We start from the raw sequence: 24,418 nt of genomic DNA on the forward strand, positions 1-24,418 counted from the left end.
TCTCACAACTTCATGATTGATTTTGAGGTATGTTTGGTTCATTGTTTTGCTGACATATTTAACCTTTTTTTCCTATTCAATTTTTTTCATTGCCTGTGGGACATTAGCTTCTAGGATATGTTGATATTGAGTTGAATCCATTCTTTCTTTCACCCACACAATATTTCCTGTGTAACTGGCTACCAAACCCTTCCCCCCCCAAATAATAATAGATTCACCCTCATGCTTAACAGTTGGCAAGGTGTTACTTTCTTCAAATGATTCCTTTTTTTTCCCCCAAATGTATCTTGCACGGATGTGGCTGAACAATTCAATTTTCCTTTCATCACTCCAAAGCACTTTGTTTCAAAAAGATTCAGGCTTCTCAAGGGTTTTTGGGGTTTTTTTGCATTCTTTAAATGATGACCTTTGGGATGAGGTCATAAAAAAAAAGTTTCCTTATGACAACTCTCCCATTCAGATCATTGTATATGTAACCCCCTCTTTGGGTGACTCCCAAAATACAGGGGCACGCAACAATCCCCAGGGCCACCGTCTCTCCCAGATTTCCTTTCAACACAGTCTTAACTCAAAAGCAGGCCACTGGAGTGCCAGGGATCTTCCGGTAAGAAGGATAAACCTTGAGGCCTTAGGCTCACAGGGGTGAGGACCGTTCCACAGTCTCTTAAATCTCTCACAAATTGGTTCTCACAGTTCAGATGTGCCAGCTTGAGGGCATTTCCTTGTAGAAGAAAACAGGCTTAACACTGATCATGGATGTTCAAAAATTAACTTTATTGTAACCAAGGAAAAGTGTTCAAAGTCCAGTTTTGCAAAATAAAAATTCCAGAAGCTCTGTAAAAAAAAAAAAAAAAAAAAAAAGTCCCATGTGCCTGTTCCTCTATTAATTCTTTCAGAGTAAGTGTTCCTGTAGGCTGGAGATACCTGGAAAACCCACATTCTTAGGTGACCATAAAAATGGGCTCCCAGTAGATGGATAGATTTCAGTCTCTCAGATGGTACTCCCTAATGCTGATCTTCAGGTGGCAAAGTCCAAAATACTTCCAAACATTCAAAACGCCTCTCTCCCTCTGGTGAGCAGGAAATCGGTGGCAGAAAATGAACAAAAATAAAAAAGCAAAACACTCTCCACTTTCTCTTCTCGGCAACTGCAAAACCTCACACAAGTACTAGAGCAGGGCAAAACACTGCCCTATCCTATTCCCCTTCAGTCAGGAGTGACTTCTGTCCTGAAATGGAACAGATCAGGAAAAACAAAGATCTCTCTAATATGTTCCAATACAGTGACTTTCTCAGGTTTGTGGGGGAACTGACAAGCAGGGCATCGTCCTCTCCCCTCTGGAACAGGCTATGAGGCCCGACGTTGAAAACAAAACAACAACCACATTCTGTACATGCTCAACCCAGGTTTTAAAGGGAAAGCTTGACCCATCCCGGCCACCTGAGGAGAGGGATTATAAGGGATGGTCAAAAAAATGCTGGATATTAAATCTGTACTAAGTCAAGGAGTAGTATTAATAGTGAGGGAGTGAAGCACCCTTCATATAAACAGTGCTGTATTGTGGATCTGTAGTCCGTGTCAGATTAACTTTTCAGCAGGTCATTTGCATGATCTGTGTGTTCTGTTTTGCAGATCTGACCACTTTTTGAGCAATTCTATCAGATTTATTTTTGTCTTCCAGATCTTACCCTGATCTCACAGTATCATGTAACCTCCATTGCTGAACAATGTTTCTGGCAGTTGAAATTGCTAACTGGAAGAATTAAGAGAGTTTTTTTTTATAGCCTTCCCCTTTTTTGTAGGAGTGAATTATGTTCATTTTCAAAAGCTCAGACAGCTGTTTAAAGGATCCCATGATTGTTGAAAGTAGACAGAACAACAATCAGAATCAGAGTATTTGTTAAAACCATGGAATTGTCTTCACTTGACTAACTGGAGGTCTAACAAGTCAATCAATGTTTTGGGCCTTATTTTAAAAACTTAAAAAGAAAGTACTAATGAATCAATTGGAAGGGTGTCCAAAATTTTGTACATGCCATATTCAATTTTTTTTTCAATATCTGTAATCTGTTTCAATCAGAGCCTCCTTTCTCTTCCCTTAGGAATTCCAAGCTGGAAGATTGCATTCTGGATGGAAGAGTCTTCAGGTTGTTTTCTCTGGGGTCTGAAAGAAGTAATGGGCCTTAGTGGAAGCCTAGAAGGTTGAGATTCTTTTGGGACTGGTAACTCAAGCAGCTTGAGTGAAAACGAGTGATCAACCATCGTGAGTTTCAGTGAACTGGATAAGACGTGAGATTACTGTTTTCTGAAGTCTGGGCTGTTTACTGGACTTTCTCTGCCTTTATTGGACTTTGATTTTTGAACATTACAATAAATTCATTTTTTCTGTTTTGGAACAACATTTTGAGTGTATACTAATGGGGGGGTTTTTGTGCCTGATTCCCCTTGGCCCTCCTGTTTAGGGACTGCTGACATGCTGTTCTCACCCTTGAAGTGCTAGAAGGTGACCCCCAGAGAACGGAGGAAGGGGATTACACGAAATATCAAAAACAATGGGGTTTTTTGTGATTTCCAAATTTGTATGTGTGTTGTTGACAGCAAGTGTGACCTTTTGGTTCACTAGAGTGTGGTGTGCTATTCTTTAAAATGAAGAATTTTCCAACAATGGTATTGTAGCAATTGAGAGTGTAGCTGGTATTATGAATGATAAGAGGGTTCTTCGCCCAAAGGGGATGAGCAAATTGGGGAGTATGTAGGTGCTTCCACAAGGCACTGGAAGGAGCTATAGTCTGGAGCCAGAAGGATTTCTGGGTTGGTTTGTGCATGTTTTATATTGGGGGCCAGGGAGGGCAGCAAGAAGCTGTATCCTGTGTAATCTGTGGCAGAGAGGGGTTCTCTTTAAGTGGCAAGGACCAACTCAAGAAGACTTTACCGCCAGAAAGCAGTAGGAGCATTTCTCCTGGGCAAGCCAGTCAGTATAAGTAAGAGAGTGAAACAAGGGGATTCTGCAGTTTTCCTGTGTGGGTCTGAAGAGATAAAAAGCCTTGATGGGATGTCCTGGGATCTTAGAGTTGTAGAACTGAACTTAAGCAGCATAACACCTGCGTCTGGCATATGTGATTTGTTATTCTGGAAGAAACTACACTCTGTTTGGATCTGATTTTCATTTCAATTGTGGTGTGATTCTAGCTCTGCTAGACTATTGATTGTTTCCGTAAACATTTCTTCTGTTTTGGAACACAATCTTTGAAGTGGATTGGTTTTGTCCAGTGAACTCTTGGGCCTCACAGGCATAAACTGCTCCTCAGAGCATGAACCATGCAATTTTTCCAGTGGCTGCCAACAATTGGCTGGTACTCAGCAACCTCTGAAGGTGACCCCGCAAAGGGATCACATCCCTGTTTGACTCCATTGGAGATGAGGAAGCTCTCTGATCTGCATTGAACAAAAAGCCCTCATGCTGTATATTAGGCAACCAATTTTCTTAAACTCTTAGAGTTCATCCCTACTGACAGACTCAAAAGCTTTTGTTAAACCTACAATACTGCATAGAGGTTTTGGTGCAACTTGTGACATTTCTTCTATGGCTGTCTATCTGTGAATATGATATCCATGGTGCTTCTACCAACATGAAAGCCACATTGCCTCTTAGGGATTATATCATTGACTGTCACTTGCTTTAACAGCCTATTGAGAAGGACAGCTACCAGATTTTGTCCAATATGGGCAACCAGTAATTCTATCAGATTGACTGAATCCTCATTAGTAGATTTTTAGTTACCTGAAAGTACCCACATATAATGTACATACTTTTAGATTAAACAGAGGTGTTTTGGGGGAGCATTTCAGAGGCAGGGTTGTATGCTTTGTGCATACATTTACATTTCAAAAATTTGAGTGAGGTAGGCATGCCACTAATGTGCATAGTTGATGCTATTTTTCATCATATAAGTGTATGTACAGACTTTTAGCCGCATAACAATCCAATATTCAGAATACAATATGCATGGGTACCTTATGTTTGGAAACTGACCGGGTTTGTGTGGGGCGAAAAGCACATGTGGGCTTTTTGTAGTTAGGCACCCTGTTGAAAAATGACCCCTATATTTTGTTATGAAGGACTAACAATTAAGGCTATTGTGAACTATGATTCATTAAGATCTACTTCTGTTGTATCTATTTGCATGTATAGTCTGCATATGCTGAAATCACAAAGAGTTGATTATAGATGTAAAATGTCAATGGAGATGCACTTGATCTTGTATTTGTCTGCAGCATGACTAGTTTAGGCATTTTGTCTACGGACATAAGCATGAAGCAGAAATAAGATTTTTGCTCCAGACTGATAAATTATGTTGTGCATCAGGAAAGTCAGAGTCCTATGCATGAGCGCGCACTGAAAATCTGGCAAACCCTTACCTTTTGTATCCATTCTTCAACAGTTGCTTGATCAACCTCCTGGACTAAGCTGGATATATTACTTTCCATGGTCCTAAATACTGAACTTCGTAACTTATCAAGCCAAATCTTCACTTCCGATGTGATGGCTACCTGGATTGATCAGAAGTTTGGAGCAACTAAACAAACCATGATTCTTTGCATTGTGAAGGTAACAAACTAACAAAATAATAATAAAATGTAAATTAAAGCAAATTAATAAAACAGAAAGGAAAATCCCCATAACTAACGCAACAATGCCTTCTAGTAACATTTCCAAAAATGAAGTTAAAATATATTTCTTTACCCTAATCAGAAGTTTTTTTTGTAGTTCTTTCTTTTGATAAATTATGTTACTTTTAATTTAAGAATATTCTTTTTACTTTACTAGCAGCACTGAGGTATTTCTTTGTTTTTGCATTTAATAACCTCAGACCGTCACTGCTTTTTAGCCAATAGAAACTGGCATTCATTAATTCAGCAGGAAATGTGAGGGAGGGAGGAGGGATCGGGAAACCTATTTGTACTCGTGGGTACTATGAGAGAGGCTTGGGGGAGAGTGGAATATGAGCAGCGATTGCTTATTAATCAGAAAGTGACAGGGGATGATCTCCAACTTTGGAGCAAGGAGGCGGTGGGTTCTTTAATAAAGCAGAAGACTCAGCCGGCTAGCAATGATTTTCACTCCTAGTCAGTGAAACCGGGTGATGCTCAAGTCTGAACAACCTAAATCTGGGCCGCCAGTTATCAGCTGAACACGGGATCCTAAATTTGAAGCTGAAAAATCTCCTGAATATAGGCAGGCACAATTTGGCCACCTAAGTGAGGCACTCAAGTCCTTTCTGTGTTTGGGGGGAAGGCATAGTAAACTGAGCCTTAAGTATTTCAGTTACTGTTGGAGTGCAGATTATTTTGCAGTTGAGGACCATGTTAGATACTAACAATCGACCTGTCAATGCCCTAGGCCAGTCAGATCCTACCTGTTCATCCAAATGCAGTATTTCCCCACCACCGGCAGTCACAGATACAGCGGTCATGCCTTTAATCGGTGCTCTGTACAATGTTGGATGATTGCCCTCCTGGGACACACCAGGCTATAAAAATGAAAATGGTGAAGAATTTGGAAAAGTTGGCAAAATGAACGGACACATAGGTAATGTAGAGAGGCATTCACCACTTGGATTTCCTGCTTGACAGAATGCAATTTGAAAGGAGTGAATGCTTTCATATCACCATGCATAACTGAGTCTGACACTAACTGCATAAACTGATGATTTTCCTTCCTTTCTTATCTTTCTGCATTTTTCTTTTGTCATCTTTGGCTTCCTAGATGGCTCTCTTGCCCCAGTTTTATTTCAGAGGCCAAATCTGACCTATGTACAGTGAGCTAACTACATACTTATATGTCTAACATAGGACAGGGGAAAGGAGATGCTGGAGTGTACATCCAATGCAGATCTACTTAAGGGCCTGATTCATCAAGGGATTTTCCCATAGACACAGAATGGGAGAAAAGCCTCGGTGAATCAGGCAGTAAGTTTTGTACTTGTTTTTTTATTTTGGGGGGAAGATTCGGGTGCCTCACCGCTGTAGGATCTGGGTAAGGCAGAGGAGAGTCAGAAGGAACTGAAGAATTCCAGCTCAGGTGAGACTTCCTTTCTGACAAGGAATCTGTTACTACCATGACTGCTACACGGTGGCAGTGGGAGAATAGTGTAGTAGGATTTACAACCGGAAGTGGGAGAATCTTATCCCAATGACAGATACATCTGTTAACACCGGGATATTCTCATGCCAGTCTGCTTTTGGTTTAAGCATAATAAACACCACGGTATCTATGGAATGTTATGGCATCAGATGTGGAAGCCTCTCTTAGGTTCATTCTTGGCGCAAAGTCTGAAATAAACCCCAAAAAGCTTCCTGACATTGAAGATAAATTCTTACGGATTTTAGCGATCTCTGTACAATAGTTTCACTGTCCGTCATGTGGGATCTGCTTCTCTGTCCAAATGACAGCCAGCCATCATTTCCTGATCGGACACTCATGGAATCAGGAATAGGAAGAAACTGTTCCAGCTCCTCATCAGGGCTCTCGTTCTTCTCGTCTTCTAACACCTCCACACCAATCTCACAAACACCACTGAAAAGAGACCTACAAGAAGAAGAGAAGCACTCCAATAATCCAATGCGTTGAGACGAGCTGAAAATACCACTCTCAGACTTACTGCCGCAATCATCCCTGCTGTTACCTTAGATGATGCCGAAGATGCTTGGCGTCATTCGGCTGGCTGAGCAAAGAAAGGAGGGCCAGATCCGAGAGGAGGTAGAAGCGAGGGAAGGCCTGCCTCACCCTTTCCAAGTAATTGCCGAGAGACCTAAAGCAGACCTCCAGCTCTTGCTGTACGTGCTTGAGGATGACTTCCTTGGGAGCATCTCCTGCACAGCAGCACTAAGCAGGAAAACAAGAAAGGGGGGGGGGGGAAATAATCACATACTGCAACAATGAAAATGAGGGTCTTCTAGACACCGCCCTTAGTGAGAAACTTCCTGAATCCTAGCTGTCCAGAGTGCTCCAGCTCATTCACGTTCACTCGGGGGAGTGAAGCATATACAGGCCGATGCAATATCAGTGCGTGGAAAATGGGCGCTCCTGACTGAGCGTCCTCTCTCACCCTAACGTGCGCCGATGCACCTCTCCAGGGTACCCGATGTAATATTTAAATGGGCTGCGGTGGTAGAAAGGAGGCGCTAAGGGAAATTGTGCACCCCCTAGCGCCTCCCCAGCAGCAGGAGCCCAGGAGAGGTGGCTGTCAGCGGATTAGGAAAACGGACGCTCAATTTTTACAAGCGTCCGTTTTCCTAACCTGAGCACAGCCACGGGTTAGGAAAATGGACGTTCATTAATTGAGAGCCCCTTTTCCTTATTTTTTTTTTTTTTTTCGGGCTCTCCTTTTTCAGTTCTTCTGACTTAATATCTCCACAATATTAAGTCGGAGGAGCTACAGAAAAGCAGTCTTTTCTGATTTTCAGTAAACATTTTGGGATTCTCAAGAATTAACACCTGCTCATTTTGCATCGGGGTTATGGACAGAGGACCCAAGCGCACGTCCAATCACGTGTTGAGATATGCGCTGTGGCCAGTGCACGGTATTGCATCGGCATGAATGTGATCTTCCATTCCTCGGGTTATATGCTCAAGCTGAATTTTGTTTTGTTACCCATATTATTCAGAAACAGGAAGAAAATGTATTTTTTAAAAAAGTACATAACTAGAGGAGTCAGAAGAGGGATAGATGCAATGTTCATATCTGAAGCAATAAGGCAATGGTGAGAGCTGGAAGACTGTTTCGCTTTCATACGAAGGGGTAATACTTATAGAAAACCGAGATGATAATGCTTTTGTATGGTACAGCTCATAAGTAAGATCTCATCTGGAGTATTATGTCCAGTTCTGGAGGCTATCAGATGGAGCAGAGGCAGTCCAGAGAAGGATTACGAAAGTGAATAGAATCTGCACCATAAGTTCTACGAAACAAGACTTAAAGTCCTACATATGTATACCCTAGTAGAGAGAAGGCAGAGGAAGGATTATAATAGAGACATTCAAATACCTCAAAAGGTAGAAATAATGCTCAAGAATAAAGCATTTTTCAGTGGAAAGGAAGTTGTAGAATAAGCATGAATGATATAAGGCTCCAGGGAGGAAGGAGTAATATAAATCAGGAATTTTCAACTGGGTCTTTATGAACCTCCAGTCAGCCTGATATTTAAGATAGCCACAATGAATATGCATAAAACAGATTTGCATACAATGGAAACAGTGCATGCAAGTTTATCTTATGAATACTCATTGTGGCTATCCTGAAAACCAGATTATTTAATGGATACTCAAGGACTGGTTTGAAAACCCCCTGGTGTAAGGAATGAATGAATATGCGAAGACAGAGGAGGCCCAATTAGCAACAGAAGTCGAGAAAGCATGACACAATCAGTGAGAGGAAAGCTTGAAATAGGGCAGGCTCTGCGATATTGCATCAGGAATGGGAAGTCAATGTTCCTGTTGACCTGTGCAAGAGACCTTTGACTCCCTTCTACCAATTTAGTGGCATTCCAGCCATCTCATAGTACATGAACTGTACAAGGCCTTGTAATCTTGCCAGACTTGTTGACCCTTCATAGCTCAAACTGTGGGATGGCTGGAGCAGCCAGGCAAGTTCCCCATGCAGGTTAGCAGGAACATTGCTTGCAGCCCTTATTTGCCATTTGTTTGTATGTAATTTAAAAAAATCTGCTACCAGTCCACCTCTGAAACATTGTCATTGTGTAACTCCACCTCTACATTCACATTCTGGTATGCAAGGTCCTATTGTTCAAACATTAAAAATTAGGTGGCAGGTCTGGAGCTATTTTAGATGCATTGGGCAGAACGAGAGAGAGAGAGAGAGAGAGAGAGAGAGATGCAAAGCTGATGTACTGTGTACTTTCTCTGTTGATATTTTGTCTCATTCTCTCTATTATACCATTTTTACTTTTATGCTTCTAATAGCTCCCGTCTTGAGGCGCCATGTTCTGAACAAGCTTCCTCCTCTTCACTTCTCCCAGTAATTGCTTACTTCTGGGATTTATTTCTCCTCCAGTAGTACAAATAGATAAGTATTAGTGAGTGAAACTATCCTTTATTCTCTGTCGCACATTTCCTCTCATAGACTGTCTTTTTGGGACTCTGAAAATTAAATTTAGCAATAATTCTTCAGTAACCTGTATTGCCACTTAAAACTGTGCTCATGGAATATGCGAGTGCAAGACATCTTGGAAGCTTTTATAAGAAATAGTTAATTAAATAGGAAGATGCTGTATACAGGTTCTTTCCTGATTTTCCTCTTTAGATAGTTTTTAATTAGTTGAATGTAGAAACGGTAAATTCTATAGTTTAGATGATTCATTATCTTAATTGCCTTTCTGACATGTGAAAATCAATCACATTGCTGTATCCTCCCAGGTATTATAAGGGATCTTAAGGACTTAGAAATCTCTGGCTCTTGTTCTTGACTCACTTCCATCTCACCAGAGAAGAGGCAAAATGGGTCCAGGCAGGAATGTCACAATAAACACTATGGAATGACTCCGACATGCTTGGTAACACCAGAGGGACCTACAACAGGAAGCAATCCATTTCCATGTTTCCACTCAAAATCCAGCATATGGATCCATCCCCAGGTCTATCCGGCTGCCAAAGTGATTGTGCATCAGCTGAATATGCAATAAAAAGCTATTCATTGTGTTTACCCTTGATTGATTACCATTCTCTTGTACTCACTGAGCTATCAGTGGCTTAAGAATGGAAAGTATGGGCTTCTGGAACCAGGAGTTTTCCCATTGCTGGCTCTGTTCTATATTCTTACATATTCTTCCTGCCCTCCTAGGTTACAAGTAGGGAAAATGCATTTAAAACACCTGTCTTTCAGCCCAGACTAACATTAGCCATCCAGTACTTTCCAGTTGTGATGACTGCCTCTCTCGAGCTTTCAGCTCTAGCTTTAGCTGCAGCTTCAACTCCCTCGCAATCATTTCAGAGGTGGGCAATCAGCACAAGATTCGGCAACAATAACTACTGGGAGACTTCTCCCGAGATTTTATCCACTCACTCTGCCCTCCCCCCCATAGCATGTTATGTTTTGTTTTTTTAAACCAACAAAGTATTTTCAAAAGAAAAGCAGCAGGGCTTCCATTTGCCACATGATCTTGCCCTGTTATCTGCAAAGGTTTCTGTACAGATTTAAAGGCTACCATTTGCCACCTTGTCTCTTACAACTGGTAGCTTGTCGGCAGCTGTCACAATTGATTGTCGGATGGGCTGTTCAGCGTATAGCAAAATTGGTTCTTACCTGCTAATTTTCATTTCTGGAATGCCACAGATCAGTCCAGACAAGAGGGTTTGCATCCTCACTAGCTGATGGAGGCAGAGAATAAAAACTTTTCAGGCACTGCTCCATAACCGAGAGTGCCACCTGAAATCCCTCAGTATTGACCTGTATCCAAGCCAACATAGAAGAAAACCAACTCAATTAAACTTTCCCTTCTAGGGTGAACAGAGAACCTAGGGTTGGAGCTTCCTGAACTGGAGCCCTCACATCCAACAAAGGAACCAAAAACTGTTTAGTTCTATTGGCTCCACATATTGGCTCAACCTATTTACATATAGAAAGCTCTGAAACAGACCTTAATTGCAGCTACAGCAGTCTTTCAGAATCAAGGGGATGGGCCTCTGGACTGATCTGGGGTATTCCAGGAATGAAAATTAGCAGGTGAGAACCAATTTTCCTTTCTTGTTTATACCCCAGATCAGTGCAAACAAGTGGGTTGTACCCAAGCTCCCCTATGGGCGGGAATCCAAAAGTCTCACTCACAATGCACCTCACCAAACGCATCATCTTCCAGCGCCCAAACATCCAATCAGTAATATCTGGTGAAAGTGTTAAGTAAAGACCTTATCACAGTTCTACAGATCTCCTGAGATGACACCAACTGACACTCTACCCAGGAAGCTGCTTGTGCCCTAGTAGAATGTGCTCACAACCCCTCTGGGCCCAGATAGCTGAAAAAATAATTTCCTTTCACCAATGAGAAATCATGGCTTTAGATGCTTTCCATCCTTTCTTTGCTCCAGTGAACAATACAAACAGATGATCTGACCAACGAAAACTGTTAGTGATCTTAAGATACCACAACAGAATCCAATAAGTGAGGTTCCCTCGCATGTGGAATCTCCAATAACAAATTCAGAAATGCCGTAAGATCCATCATCTGGTTAACATGGAATGAGGAGATGGCCTTTGGTAAAATGAGGGAACCATACACAGCATCACCTCATTGACCGCAATCCACAAAAAAGGATTTCCTCAGGATAAAGCCTGAAGCTCCAGAATCTGCCAGGCAGAACAAATTGCCACCAGAAAAACCGCCTTCAATGTGAGATCCTTCAGTAACGCCCTCCGCAAAGGCTTGAATGGAACTCCACACAGAACCTCCAGAACCAAGTTAAGATTCCAGTCCAGACACAACTTAACAAACTGATGGATGCAAGTGCTTGACCCCCTTCAGAAAACGAACAACAATTGAATGAGAGGCCAATATCCTCCCCTGCAGCTTGCCTCTAGGGCATCCTAAGGCTGCTACCTGCACCTGAAGCGAGTTAGAGGCCAGTCTCTGACAATCCCTGTTTCAAAAAAGGTCAGGATCTGAGGAATATCCACATCCAATGGCTCCTGACCTTCCTCGAAACACCAGGACTAAAACACCCTCCCTACTCTGACATATGCCAGAGAGGTAGAAGGCTTCCTAGTCAGAAGCAAGGTGGCAAATATGGCCTCCGAGTACCCTTTCAGATGTAAATGCCACCTCTCAAAAGCCAAGCCGTAAGACAAAAATGATCCGTCTGATCTGAGAAGAGGGGTCCTTGTCAAAGCAACTCTTGCAGATGAGCCAACTTGACAGGCCCGTCTATTGTGAGATACACCAGATCCACAAACCATGAATTCCGTGGCCATTCCAGAGCCACCAGAACCACTTTGTCTGGGTATCGCTCTATGTAGCGCAATACATGGCCTATGAGAGGCCATGGAGAAACACATATAGCAGAATCCCCTTCGGCCAAGGAAGAACCAGGGCATCCACCCCCCTTAGACCCGACCTCCCTTCTGCGAGTGAAAAACCTGCGGGCACCCGAAAAGGATTACTGTCTTCTCGAGGTTTGCTTCTGTCCCAAGGCTAAAGAACCCTTGCTGGATCGAAACCTCCTCATATCCACTCTCAGACTGACCTGGAGCTCCTGATCCCAGATCCATGGGGCCCATCCTCTCCCCGCTGGCTCAGCAACTTATCCTCCCCTGTACTGGGCACACCCACCATGTACCTCCCACCTAGTAGGTTGCCACCCATAGACATTCTCCCTCTACAGGATTTAGGGATCAGACTCCTAGCCTGGTCCTGCACTTGCTCACAAAGGGATACTAAGGGCACTGCCTCATATCATGTTCCTGGCAGATGTGCAAACCAAATGATAAAGTGCACCTGCCACATAGACCACCCCTGCTTCCAACCAGGCCACCTGGCTGGAATTGGCGGCCAGGATAGAATCCTTTTCCTGAGCCTTCTGCACCCAACATAAACAGGCTTTTTGCATTAAGCTACCACAGATCACTGCTTGAAGGCTCGAGGCCGAGACCTCAAACATCTGTTTTAACTGAATCTCTAGTTTATGATCCTGCAAGTCCTTTAGCAGGGCTGACCCTGCCACTAGGATGGTTGTCTTCTTGGTCACTGCCGAGACTGAAGCATCTACCTTGGGAAGCATCAAAAGGTCCAAGGTCTCCTCCGTCAATGGGTGCAACTTTTCCATTGCCCTGCCAACCTTGAGGCCAGCCTCAAGAGTATCCCACTCCTAGTTCACTAAATTCTTCATCTTCTTGAGCAATGGAAAGGCCTTTGGCAGTCCCCATAGTCCATCCAGAACTGGGTGTACTCGATTATCAGATTCTTCCTGGGTGACCTTAATTCTTAACTTCTCTAGGACTTGTGGAATAAGAGGACGTAACGCCTTCTTCCGGAATAAATGGACAACCCTCAGGTCATCCCTTCCACAACCAGAATCTCATGCAGGTCAGGGGTATCTTTGCCTGCATCCAGATCGGCATCTGGATCACCATCCATGGGGCCATTATTCCCTGGATCATTTGCCAGATCCTCCTGCAGGTCAGCCGAATCTTATGAATCTCTTCATCCTCTGTCGCAGAACATCTGAGACCCAGGTGCCTTGGCAAAGTCCCAGACCCTCCAGTTGGGACCATATTCGCCCTCTTATTGGGACATTGTGGCTGCTGGCCCAGTGGGCACTTTCCCCCATGTTCCATTCTTAGCCAAATAGGCCTTGTGAAGGAGCAGCACAAAATCTGCTGAAAAACCATCAAGATCTGTGGACTCCTCATCCAGCATACACTCCTCAGGATCCTGCCACTACCATGGTCCTCTGATGTTATTTGGTCCATGGGAGACAATGGCAGAGGGGAGTCCCTGGGTCCCCTCTAAACAGCCTGTTTCCTGCTGCGTCCTCAGACATGTTGGCTGCACTCTCAATCCCATCCAGGAACTCTGCAGCTGGCCCTGGTGACTCACGTCCTGCTGGCTGCCTCAGTGGAGATTCCCTCCCCCCCCCCCCCCGAGCACACTCAGCACAAAGCACGGTCACATTGAGCCATCCACGGCACAAACTACAGGCCCAGCAGTTCCCCCCGTGCTATGAGGTTGGCGTTATTATAAAAGATCATGTGGTGCGATCAAAGGAGGCCTGCCACTGGTGTGAGTCACTTTCCCTGAACTGTTCCTAACTCCCGGAGTGGTCAAGGGCCTGACGCGCTCTATCTCCCCGTGGTGCAAGAGGTTCCTGCCGCTGAACAAACACCACATGGCCCTTCTAATTCTGTTCCCTTTTATTTTTTTTTTATTTAAATTTAAAGGAACGGTGCCTCTGAGAAAGGAAACCCTAGATACAGGCTATACTTTCCTGCTCCTGGACTGTGGTGAGGGGGGAGAAGACCTCGGTAGGAGAAAGGGTGCCAGGCCCCTAGCTTTCAGTCCCTCCAGATGTTGTGGGTTGAGACCAGACCAAGCATCGCCAAGCCTCTGCTTGCCCGGCTCCACCTGATACTAAGAGATACTAACACCTCAGGAAGCACACCTAAGGAATTCTTTTATTTCTTCTTTTGTTTTCTTTTTCTTTCTTTTTAATTTCTCACAGACTGCAGGAGTGCACCTCTACATCTACTGGAGACAGAGAAATACTGAGGGATTCCAGGTGGCACTCAGTTATGTAGCAGTGCCTGAAAAGTTTTTATTCTCTGCCTCTATCTGCTGGTAGGGATGCAAAAGCCAACTGTCCTGACTGATCTGGGGTATGAACAGGAATGTTGTGCTTTAGCCCCAGACCTCTAACAGAAATCATAACTATAAGGGAAAAAACTCCATAGGTTATTTAATGATTGAAGCAATAAAGGTTAATAATATTAGGTTCTTTAAAGTCCCCGAGGTAGGGTCAGAATGACTAGTTTACTTCATTCCTCTTACTGATTTTCAATTAAGGTATTCAGCAAACCCACCTGTAGAACATTTTTTGTTTTGTAGGCCATGCGCATCATTCGGACCCAGCTTCTGTCAACTCTAGCAAAGCGTCTGGCTTCCTGGGGTAGTTCCTAATGATGAACAAAAGTGGAGTTACTCAGAAAAGCAACTCTTGAAAGTGTTCCAAAACAACACCCACACCTCAAACAAGCAGCTGTTGTTTTAATAAATTGTCTTTTCTTTCTGTGTGTGTGTTGTGGGGGGTATTTTGTGCATATGTAATTAATACTCAGTTGGCAAGAGACAAGGATTCACATATGTGCATGTGGTCACGTCTCACATTCAAATTGCAGGTTAAAGATAAGTCAGGAGCAGTTCCCCCCTACAGATTTGATCAATTCCATTTTATTATTGTTGCATCAGTTACAGTACCATTATAAGAGAGTAAATAAACTTGCTTTGAAAAATGTATGAAAGAGCAATACATTTTCAACCCTCTGGGCCCTGGTTTAGACTCATCTGGTGACTGGAGTGTATCTCCACCACAGAGTGAATTTCCACCCCCAGGACAAGCATTCCTCTGTTACCCTGACTTAGTTCAGTACAAGACTGCAACAATAATTAGATTTTAATAATGATTAAATGCTGTTGATGTACACAGTGATATACAAAATGAATCAAAAGTTACCAAGGTCCCATTGCTAACAAGTCCCATCTGGTGGGAAATGGCCATAAAGCACACTGACCAGTTGTTTTTAAAGTTTAGGGCTTGGGGATCTAAACCCCGGACAACGAACTAAGTCACAAAGGTGTCATTCACTAAACATGAGTGGCAACCCTTTGGAATCTCCACTAGATGGCTCCAGTCAAAGACCTCAATAGATAGTGTATGAGTGGAGCAAACTGCTGGATACAGCATTCCTGTAGGGTCACTGTAGGGAGAGGCTCCGGTCTCAAGGGCAAGCATAGATCTGTGTGGCATTTTGAGTTGTCATTCAGAGAAGGAGCTGTTTGGCTTGAGTTTTCCCCTACTATTCTTAGTGTGCTAGGCCTCAAAGCTTGGGTTTTGCACTGAATAGGAAGGGGACAGTTGCCTTGCTGGTACACAAGATCTCTAGTAAGATGGGGTACAAGTTTTTGGACTTGCTTTTTAGAATTTTTCCTTTCAAATCCCTGGTCCTTGGTTCAGGGGTAGGGTGTTTGGGGGGAGTCCCTTAACATGGGAAAGCCAGCAGTAGAGAAGACTCTGCTGCTCTCCATCTTACAAGCCGTGGAAGGATCAGTGGTGACTCACTAAAAGGAATTTCCTGTTTTTGACTTTTTGTAAAGATTTTGTATTTGTTTTGGGGGAAATTTTGATGCCATCCTTCCTGCACAGAAGTAAGGAAGAAAGGAGTCTTCCCCATTGTCTGACAAGTGAGTTTTCTAGCAGAAGAGGAGAACTTTGAGTAAGAACTTATTGTTCATCTGGAGACTCCAATGTTATGAGTGCCATCCACGGCAGACCTGCGGCATGGCCCCCTCACCTTTCCACAAGGACTCCAGCCTCTGGTTTCTCCTCGCTGGCGGCAGTAGGCTGCCAGCTCCATCCTCGGGCCTCTACCAGCGCCTCCGGGTCTGCCACAGTCCCCGGCGTTCCCAGCCCTGCTGCTACTGCTTGTCGGGCCTCTCCGCGTGGCCCGTGGAGAGATGCCACTACCTGTACCGTGCCCCTCCCTAGGTGCACGCGCATCGCTGATCCTTAAGTAGGGACTGTGGTGGGAAAATAGCTGCAGCCCCGGATGATGACGTCAACCTATTCATAGTATTTAAGCTCAGTTTCCGCTCCTTAGCATTGCCTTTCCAACAGGTTTCCTCGCTGGTCGAGTACTCGTTACTACTAAGAGATTCGTCTCTTCCCTGCGTTGCTGATCCTCGTTCCTGGTTCCTGTTTCCTTGTTCTTGCCCTGCCTATGCTTCGGATTGACTACACGGACTTTGACTCTGCTTTGCCTGACTACGCTACAGCCTATCTCCAGACCTCTGCTTCGCCTGACTACACTATAGCCTATCTCCAGCCCCAGACCTCTGCTTGTCCGACTACGTATTGTCTATCTCCTGACCCTGACCTTGGCTTCGTCCGACTATGCTATTGACTATCTCCGTGATCAGACCTCAGCCTTGCTTGCCACTGCCTCTGGATTGCCGCCAGCCCTGACTCAAGCCTACCACTGGACGCCTCTTCTGCCTACTCCCTGGACATGGATTCATCAGGCTTCGGCCTATCTTTGCTCGAGCGCCCTCTGTCTGCCTTTGCTCCTTTGGCACCCGAGTTTCCAGGACATTATCCAGTCCAGAGTAGGACCGCACCATCTCTCACCTGCTGTCTCTGGGCTGAACCAACTTCTCTTGCAACTCTATACAGAGGCCCACCTAAGTCCTGCCGGCCCCAGCACCCAAAGGCTCAATCCGCGGGGAACAAGGGCTGGTATAGGTGAAGCTCCAGTGGCCTCTGCCTATCAGCCCACTCCAGCTGCCAACAGTAGGGACCCGTAGGTCCTTACCTATGGGTTGCATCAACCCCATCTCGGCCCAAGTGTCCACCTCCAATGCAACACTGCAGAAGATTCATCACCTGAGAGAAGAATTACATTTGGAAGTTGTGGCATGTGAGATAATGTTTGGACCTCCAGTATTTTTGGAAAGGGACTTTTGCCTACATCTAGAATACCCCTGCCCTGGAGGGTGAGATATTTCTGGAGCCCACAAGGTGCTGAGGTACACCTGCATAGATAAAGAGAAGTTTGGAGCACTGAGATAACTGTCTGTCTCAAGAAGAAGTGTGCATATTGCCAAATATTTATTACTGAAGACCTGCAGCAGTATCATTTGTTTTGAAACACCCAACCAAAGTGCCCTGCCTGTTTGTTTGGAACTCACATTCACTTATACTCACAAGACTAGAATACCCAGAAGAGAGAGAGATTGCTTCCTCCTGCACTTTGGGGCCTTGAAAGTATATCCTTCCCCTGCATCTCCCCTCCCCCCCCCCCCACACCCCTTCGGAAGAATCCTACCCCCAGGGCTGTGGGACTTTGAGAGGACAGTGCCCTGGGACCTTGTGTGACCCCTGCTTTGATGGACCATAACTTGGGTCATGAGACACAGTGGGCAAAAGTGTGTCTCCTGTAAATTCCACTATTAGTTGAGTAGAATAAGCAAATAAATGTAATAGCTGTTCATAGAATATTGAAGGAGTTGCTGACCTTGATGATTGAGGAGTGGCTAAAGATTTCTTCGAGACAGTGCCAGAGCTCTTGCACTTCCACCCACAGCTCCAAAACATCCCCAGCCCTCTTCAGCTTCTCAGCCCACAAGTTGGCTTCTTCTCTCAGTGGGTCAATCTCCTTTGACATCAGCATCTGTGCCATCAGTATCTGGGCATTTTCCAACTCTTCCAGCAGAAGAAGGGATTCTTCTTTGACCAGGGATATCGGCCCTCTGTTCTTGTAGGCCTCAAAATTCAGCACCTTCAAAAATCATTGACACAGCATTCTATTAAACCACATGTATGAATAAAGAGAAGGGCACAGAGGAATAGCAAATAAATAACATACACACGCACACTCTGTGTATGTCTTAATGATGGCAACATATAAGACCACAAATAATCTTAGCATCTTTCAAAGGTCACCTGTTTGCATTGAATAAATTCACAGAAATACTTTCTGGTATTTGCGATACATTTCCAAAAAGACCTAAATGACAAGAGATGGATGGCATGCCTTCCTTCCCTATCTATCTATCTTTCTTCCCCATCCCACACCCATCATCATGTATATTTTATCCATCTCTTGTACGACACTTCATGCATCTGATGAAATGGTCTCAAAAGCTCATGCCTCTTGATAGGTTGGTTAGTCTGTAAAGTGCCACCCACCTCTTGCCATTTTTTGCTACACCAGGCTTACATAGCTATCCTTCTGAAGATTTTCGTCACAAGGATGCCTAAGTTGTAGCAGAGAGAATTCTGTTGCCCCTCAGTTCTACTGCATCAAAATACAGCAGAAAAACAAGAAACCAATATTCTGGAAAAAAGACAACCGCTAAACATATACCTATAGAATGTTTCACGTATAATGTATATCTATACAGTATATCGATGCTCAGTGTATGTACACATGCTCAGACGCACAGCTGACATTCTTTGCATCAGGCCTTTCATTGCCTTTGTGCATAATCTAGTTCACAAGGGGAAATCCAAATGGAACTTCTTGTTCAATCCGTATTAGAAATCTAATGTCAGGCAGCCACATAGAGCACTACATACTGCAGCAGTGATCCAGCAAATCTGGGGTGTTCACCTATATATTTACTGTAAGATGTTATTCCCATCCTTGCACCTGTTATGTTTCCTCTTAGCTGGTAAGATACTAAGAGCCCACTCCATGACAAGGGTGACATCTTGCTCAGCCTTCCATAAACAGCAGGGTGCTGCGGCATGGGCTAGTTACTGATAAGTGCTATCTGTTAAACATTTTGCACACTGGTGAACAAAGTTATTTTCAGCTTGCCTTGTTAAAGACATCGAACATAGGGAGGGTAATTTTCAAATGAACTTCTGCAGCTAAATCAAAGCTTTACCTGCAGACACGGCCCCTATTGAAAATTGCCTGCCCGGTATGCAAATAAATTACATGTAATTTTACATACATAGTGGAGAGGTCTCCCGGGGTGAAGTTTGGATTTACACATGTAAACTTCTGTGGGAAAAACTCCACACACAAATTAGGAGATGTAACTTATGAGGGAACCTTTGCTGGGATAATTTTCAATGCAAACTTAGGCGTGTAAATTTGCTTTGAAAATTGGTGAGATATTTGCATGTAACAGCCCAGACATTTATGTGAGCTGGTACAAAATTACCCCCTGAATATTTAGGGATAGTGAGCATAAAGTACTATTTCTTGTAATCCTTATGTGGGGCAGTGCCCCTAGTGTTCCCCTATTTTCCTGTGCAGGACCAGGCTAGACGCTTGGTCCACCTTAAATGCCTTAAGGTGAGTATGCTGTATGGGTGGGATCCTGTGGGGCAAATGAGGTTCAGAGGATGTAACCAGAGACTAGGGAATAAGAGATGGGATCTAGATGGGGATAACCAGACCAGGCTAGGTCTCTGGGAGGAAGGCCGCTCCTGTGCATAACACTGTCCAAACACTGAGCTGAGACGAAGTAGCATAACTGTGAGTAAAGAGAGAGTACACTGTCTGAAGATAAAGAGAGTCTACTGCTATATATATGATTAAAGCTGTGAATAAAGTTTATGTTTTAAGAAAGACTGGAGTGAGACTGAATTTCTGACTCTGGGCCTGTGGGAATTACTGCTCATTCTCACATATGGTGTCATGCATGGAATTTTTCTAAAGCTTTGCACAGAAAAAAAAACCAGCCTCCAAGAAAGTGTTTGTTTGGAGTACAGAAAGAGTTGTGAAGAAGGCCTGTGGTTCTAAAACAAAGTACAGAGTTCAGGAGCGCACAAAGTACGGTAGTTTGTGTGAAAGGGTGTGGCTCAGAAGCTGCACTGAAGAAAAAAACCCCAAAAGTTTAAAGTTTTAGGAAGAGAGGAAACTGTGTGTGGGCCTGATTGCATGGACAGCCAGGAAGTGGTAGGTTTATATGGGCTAACAGGAGAAGCCAGCTGGAGCTAGACAGGGAATTAATAGTGATTTAGTTATTGCTGGTTATGCAGGGGTTGTTGTTTTTTTGCCTTGAGAAAAAAGAAAAGAGGAAGGAAAACTGGTGCAGCTGGGCTGTGCTGGACATGGTATGGCTCTGGAGAAACTGTTAGAAGGGGCTGTGAGTGTGGTGAATGGAAGCCGGGCAGGGCCCTCTTCCAGCAAGCAAGCCACTCTGCAAGGGAGGTGTGCAGCCACAAGGAAACCTAGAGTAGAGCAGCCAGGATATTGCAGCCCAGATTGCAGAAGTCTGAAAGCATGACTGAAGGAAGCTGCAGGCCCTAATCTAGAATCTCCAGGAGGGAGACAGGAGATTACAAGAAAGCCTGGCAAGGAGTCAGCGGGCCTGGGATGAACAAGAATGGAACCAGGAAGCACCCTGGGCTATCGTCAACTTCTGTGTGGAGAGGAGCTTCGATGGCTTCATCAAGAGGTGGCGACATAGGGTGCCCAAACACTACTGGGAGTCCAGAGACTGCTCTTGTGAGAAGTGCAGAGAAGTGGGCTGTGAAAAACCCTGAGAGAGGGGACACAGAGAGCCCTAAGGAGATCAACACAGACTGCCCAGGAGGATGCAGTATGGGGAAGTTTGAAGTTGGTGCTACAAGAGGTCACGAGGAAGACCCTCTAGAGTGGTCAAACACTGCCAGGAGTCCAGAGACAACTCTCGTGAGAAGTCCAGAGAGAGAGAGAGAGGGCATAGAAAGGAAAACGAGAGATGCCATGGTGAGCCCAGAAGGCAGCGCTGCAGAGACCCCCAACTAGTGAGGCTGCAAGGAGCCAGCAACTAGCGTGGGTGAGTGGCTAGAATGTATAGAAGAGGAAACTGCAGAGAACCCAGAGGGAAGCTCTGCGGAGAACCTGGAGGAAGAGACAACAGAGCACCCAGAAGGAGGCACTGTGGAGACTCTAGCAACTGAGGATACAGAGGAATCAGCACTGGTGGTTCCCCAGTCGGTCCATGAAGCTCCATTGGGGTGAAATTCAACCCAGCACACAGGGTGGTGGTCATGATAGGGCCGATGGTAACCCTAAGAGAAGGGGACTGGGTGGTCTTGGACTCTGTTTGATAGGATCCAGGAGGGAGTAGGAAGGTTGGCCCGATGGGTCCAAGCTGATGGGAGGGGTATGTGGGGCAGCACCCCAGTGTTCCCCTATTTTCCTGTGCAGGACCAGACTTTAGCCTGGTCCACCTTAAATGCCTTAAGGAAAGCGTGCTCTATGGCAGGAATCTTCAGGTAGGTGGGGCTCAGAGGGCATAACCAGAGGCTGGGAATAAGAGCTGGGATCCAGGTGGGGATGACCAGACCAGGCCAGGTCTCAGGGAGGAAGGCAGCTCCTGTGCGTAACACTGTCCACACTGAGCTGAGACGAAGCAGCACAACTGTGAGTAGAGAGAGAGTACACTGACTGATGTTAGAGTCAGTCTACTGCTGTGTATATGACTGAAGCTGTGAATAAAGTTTATGTTTTAAGAAAGGCTGGAGTCAGACTGAAGTTCTGCCTCCAGGTCTGTGGGAGGCTCTTTCCCACACTTTACTCTTGAGTGGTAATCTGCTGATACCCATCCAGCTGCCCTCATAGATACAGGAGATCCCTAGATCATCAACTTAAGGCTCAGTTATGTTATTCATTCTAATAAAGGTAAATCTACAAAGTAGCTATGAATATATCTGCTGTTTTCATTCAGCAGTTTCATGCCATTTTGACAATGTGAATTCAATGCTGAAGTCTTACCTGCTCAGTCCATTCCTCTTCCACCTTTCTCATTTTGATCTCTAACTCTAGCTCCTTGTTGGCTGCTTTTGTGACAGAAATTAATTGATCCTGGAACCTGCAGGTTGTCATGAATTTTTATTATTACTTTTTATTCAATTTGTGGATTATATTTGTAATAGCTCAATGTGACGTACAATTGACCAAATAATAAATTAACATAAAACAATCCAGCATTGCAAAATATACAAAATCAATAAATAAGAATAACAATAATTAAAAGATTTTGAAAAAGTTAGGCTTTGAGATGTTTACAAAAAATAGAGAGGTAAAAAATTAAGATACATTGCAAAGGGAGAGGATTCCAGAATTTAGGGGGCTGCCACTGAAGGCATTCTCACACGATTTCTCTCTAAATTGCCTTCACAGAATTTGGGGCACATGCTATTAGCAGAGGAATATGACATCTATAGACTCTTCATTCATAACTTTTTATATACATCTTTTACAATTTCATGACCTTTTTAATAAGACACCCATGATGTAGAGTTTAAAATCTATTTAATATCATTTGAGCTCTGTTTTAATTTCAAACAAGTTTCTATGTGTACCATACATTTTATGCTAAGATTTTTTAACTATTATTCACTATGCCTCTGATGCAGATGCTGTGGTTTGAAACACTGCAGGCAGTATCGGGTTCTTGACCTTCTTCAGTTCTGGCAGATATGAATGGTTCTGATCACCGTTAAAGAAGTCTATCATGCATAGGATTTCCTTCAGTGCTGGTGCACATAAATGATTTACATTTACATTTATTAGGTTTATAGACTGCCTAACACAGAATGGTCTAGGCGGTTAACAATGAAACACGCATAAAATAATTGACAATCAAAAGAAAACATAAAATTACATTAAAAAGCATAAAAGAATAGCAAATTAAAATACTGTTTCAAATCATTAAACTCAAAAATAGGCAGATTTAAACAAATGGGTCTTGAGAAGACCTTTGAACTTTTTAAGACAGTCACATTTTCTTATTTCGAGTGGGAAGAGATTCCAGAACAAAGGTCCGGCAGAGGAGAAGGAGCATTCACGTGTAATACAGAGGTGTGCTGTTTTTGGTGAGGGGACTTCAAGAAGGAAGTGTTGTGATGAGCGTAGAGAATGAGTGGCTTGGTAAAATTTGAGGAAGGAGTTGGCCCATGGACAAAAGACATCATTCAGAAGTTTATATATTATTGTTCCAGTTTATATTTGATGAGTTTGGATATGGATAGCTAATGGAGATGAATTAGAGTTGGTGTAATGTGATCTGAGCGTTTTGTGTCAGACAGGAGTCATGCAGCCGAGTTGATTAAGAGTTGGATAGGTCGTAGAGTCGCAGCAGGAAGACCAATTTATAAAACATTACAGTAGTCAATAATTGGGAATAAAGAAGCTTGAAGAACAATACAAAATTCAGCAGTGAAGAGAAGTTTTTTTAAGCCAGCAAGTAACTGAAGTCTGAAAAAAACCCTATTTGATGACATACTTAATTTACGGTTTGAAAGACAAATTGCTATTTAGAAAAACACCTAAACTTTTAATTTGTTTACTAATGGTAAATGTTGCAGTATTGATGGAAATGGTGGTCTGTGATATCTGGGAGTAAGGACTGGAGAATACTAGGAATTCTGTTTTTGACATGTTTAGCGATAATTTGTTGTGATCCAACCAAGATTTTATTGAGGAGAAGCAAATATTAAGATGATCAATAATGCCGTTCCAGGATGGACAAATGTGGATGAGAAATTGAATATCGTCTGCATAGAGTTTATAAGCATCAGTCAAGTTTGAGAGAATCTTGCATATGGGTGATAGACAGATATTGAAAAGCAGAGATGAAAATACAGAACCTTGAGGAACACCGGTTTTGATTTGAGAGATATCTGAGAGATAAGAATGAAACCAATTGAATACTGTGCCAGATAAACCAATTTCTTGCAGGCGGTACAATAAAATATTGTGGTCCACAGTGTCAAATTCCAAGGAGATGTCTAATGAAATAAGTATGTATTGATGGCCATTGTCAATGCCTCTTCTAATGGTGTCAACAAGAGAAAAAAATAAATATTCAGTATTGAGAGCCTTGCAAAAGCCAAATAGATGAGTGTCAAGGATTTCATATTTCTCTATATGATTTGATAATTGAGTTAAAACAGAGGACTCAAGAATTTTTGAAAGAAAAGACAAGGAGGAAATTGGCCTATAATTCAATAGGTCAGAGGAGTCAAGATTAGATTTTTTTTAAAAGAGGATGGACAACTGCAAATTTTACCTTTTCAGGGACATTACCTTCTTTCAATGAGAGATTTATTAAACGTGTAAAAATGGGAACTAAAGATTCCCTGGCAGCTTTAAATAAAGCAGTGGAGAAACTGGCTTGTGGACACAT

At 43.5% G+C, this 24,418-nt stretch overlaps 1 protein-coding gene across 1 annotated transcript in view; it reads right to left on the reverse strand.

Moving 5' to 3' along the window:
* The window catches only part of LOC115088599 (dynein gamma chain, flagellar outer arm-like), a 535,861-nt gene that overhangs the window by 318,791 nt on the left and 192,652 nt on the right, over positions 1-24,418 (reverse strand). Inside the window, exons 35-41 of the mRNA XM_029596857.1 lie at positions 22,003-22,099; positions 17,797-18,060; positions 14,590-14,682; positions 6,688-6,887; positions 6,383-6,590; positions 5,419-5,532; positions 4,421-4,552 (exon numbers count right to left, since the gene is read on the reverse strand). Coding sequence (XP_029452717.1) covers positions 4,421-4,552; positions 5,419-5,532; positions 6,383-6,590; positions 6,688-6,887; positions 14,590-14,682; positions 17,797-18,060; positions 22,003-22,099 — 1,108 coding nt within the window. The remainder of the gene's footprint in view (positions 1-4,420; positions 4,553-5,418; positions 5,533-6,382; positions 6,591-6,687; positions 6,888-14,589; positions 14,683-17,796; positions 18,061-22,002; positions 22,100-24,418) is intronic.

This window comes from Rhinatrema bivittatum, chromosome 3, assembly GCF_901001135.1.
Source record: "Rhinatrema bivittatum chromosome 3, aRhiBiv1.1, whole genome shotgun sequence".
In the NCBI taxonomy this organism is placed as follows: domain Eukaryota; kingdom Metazoa; phylum Chordata; class Amphibia; order Gymnophiona; family Rhinatrematidae; genus Rhinatrema; species Rhinatrema bivittatum.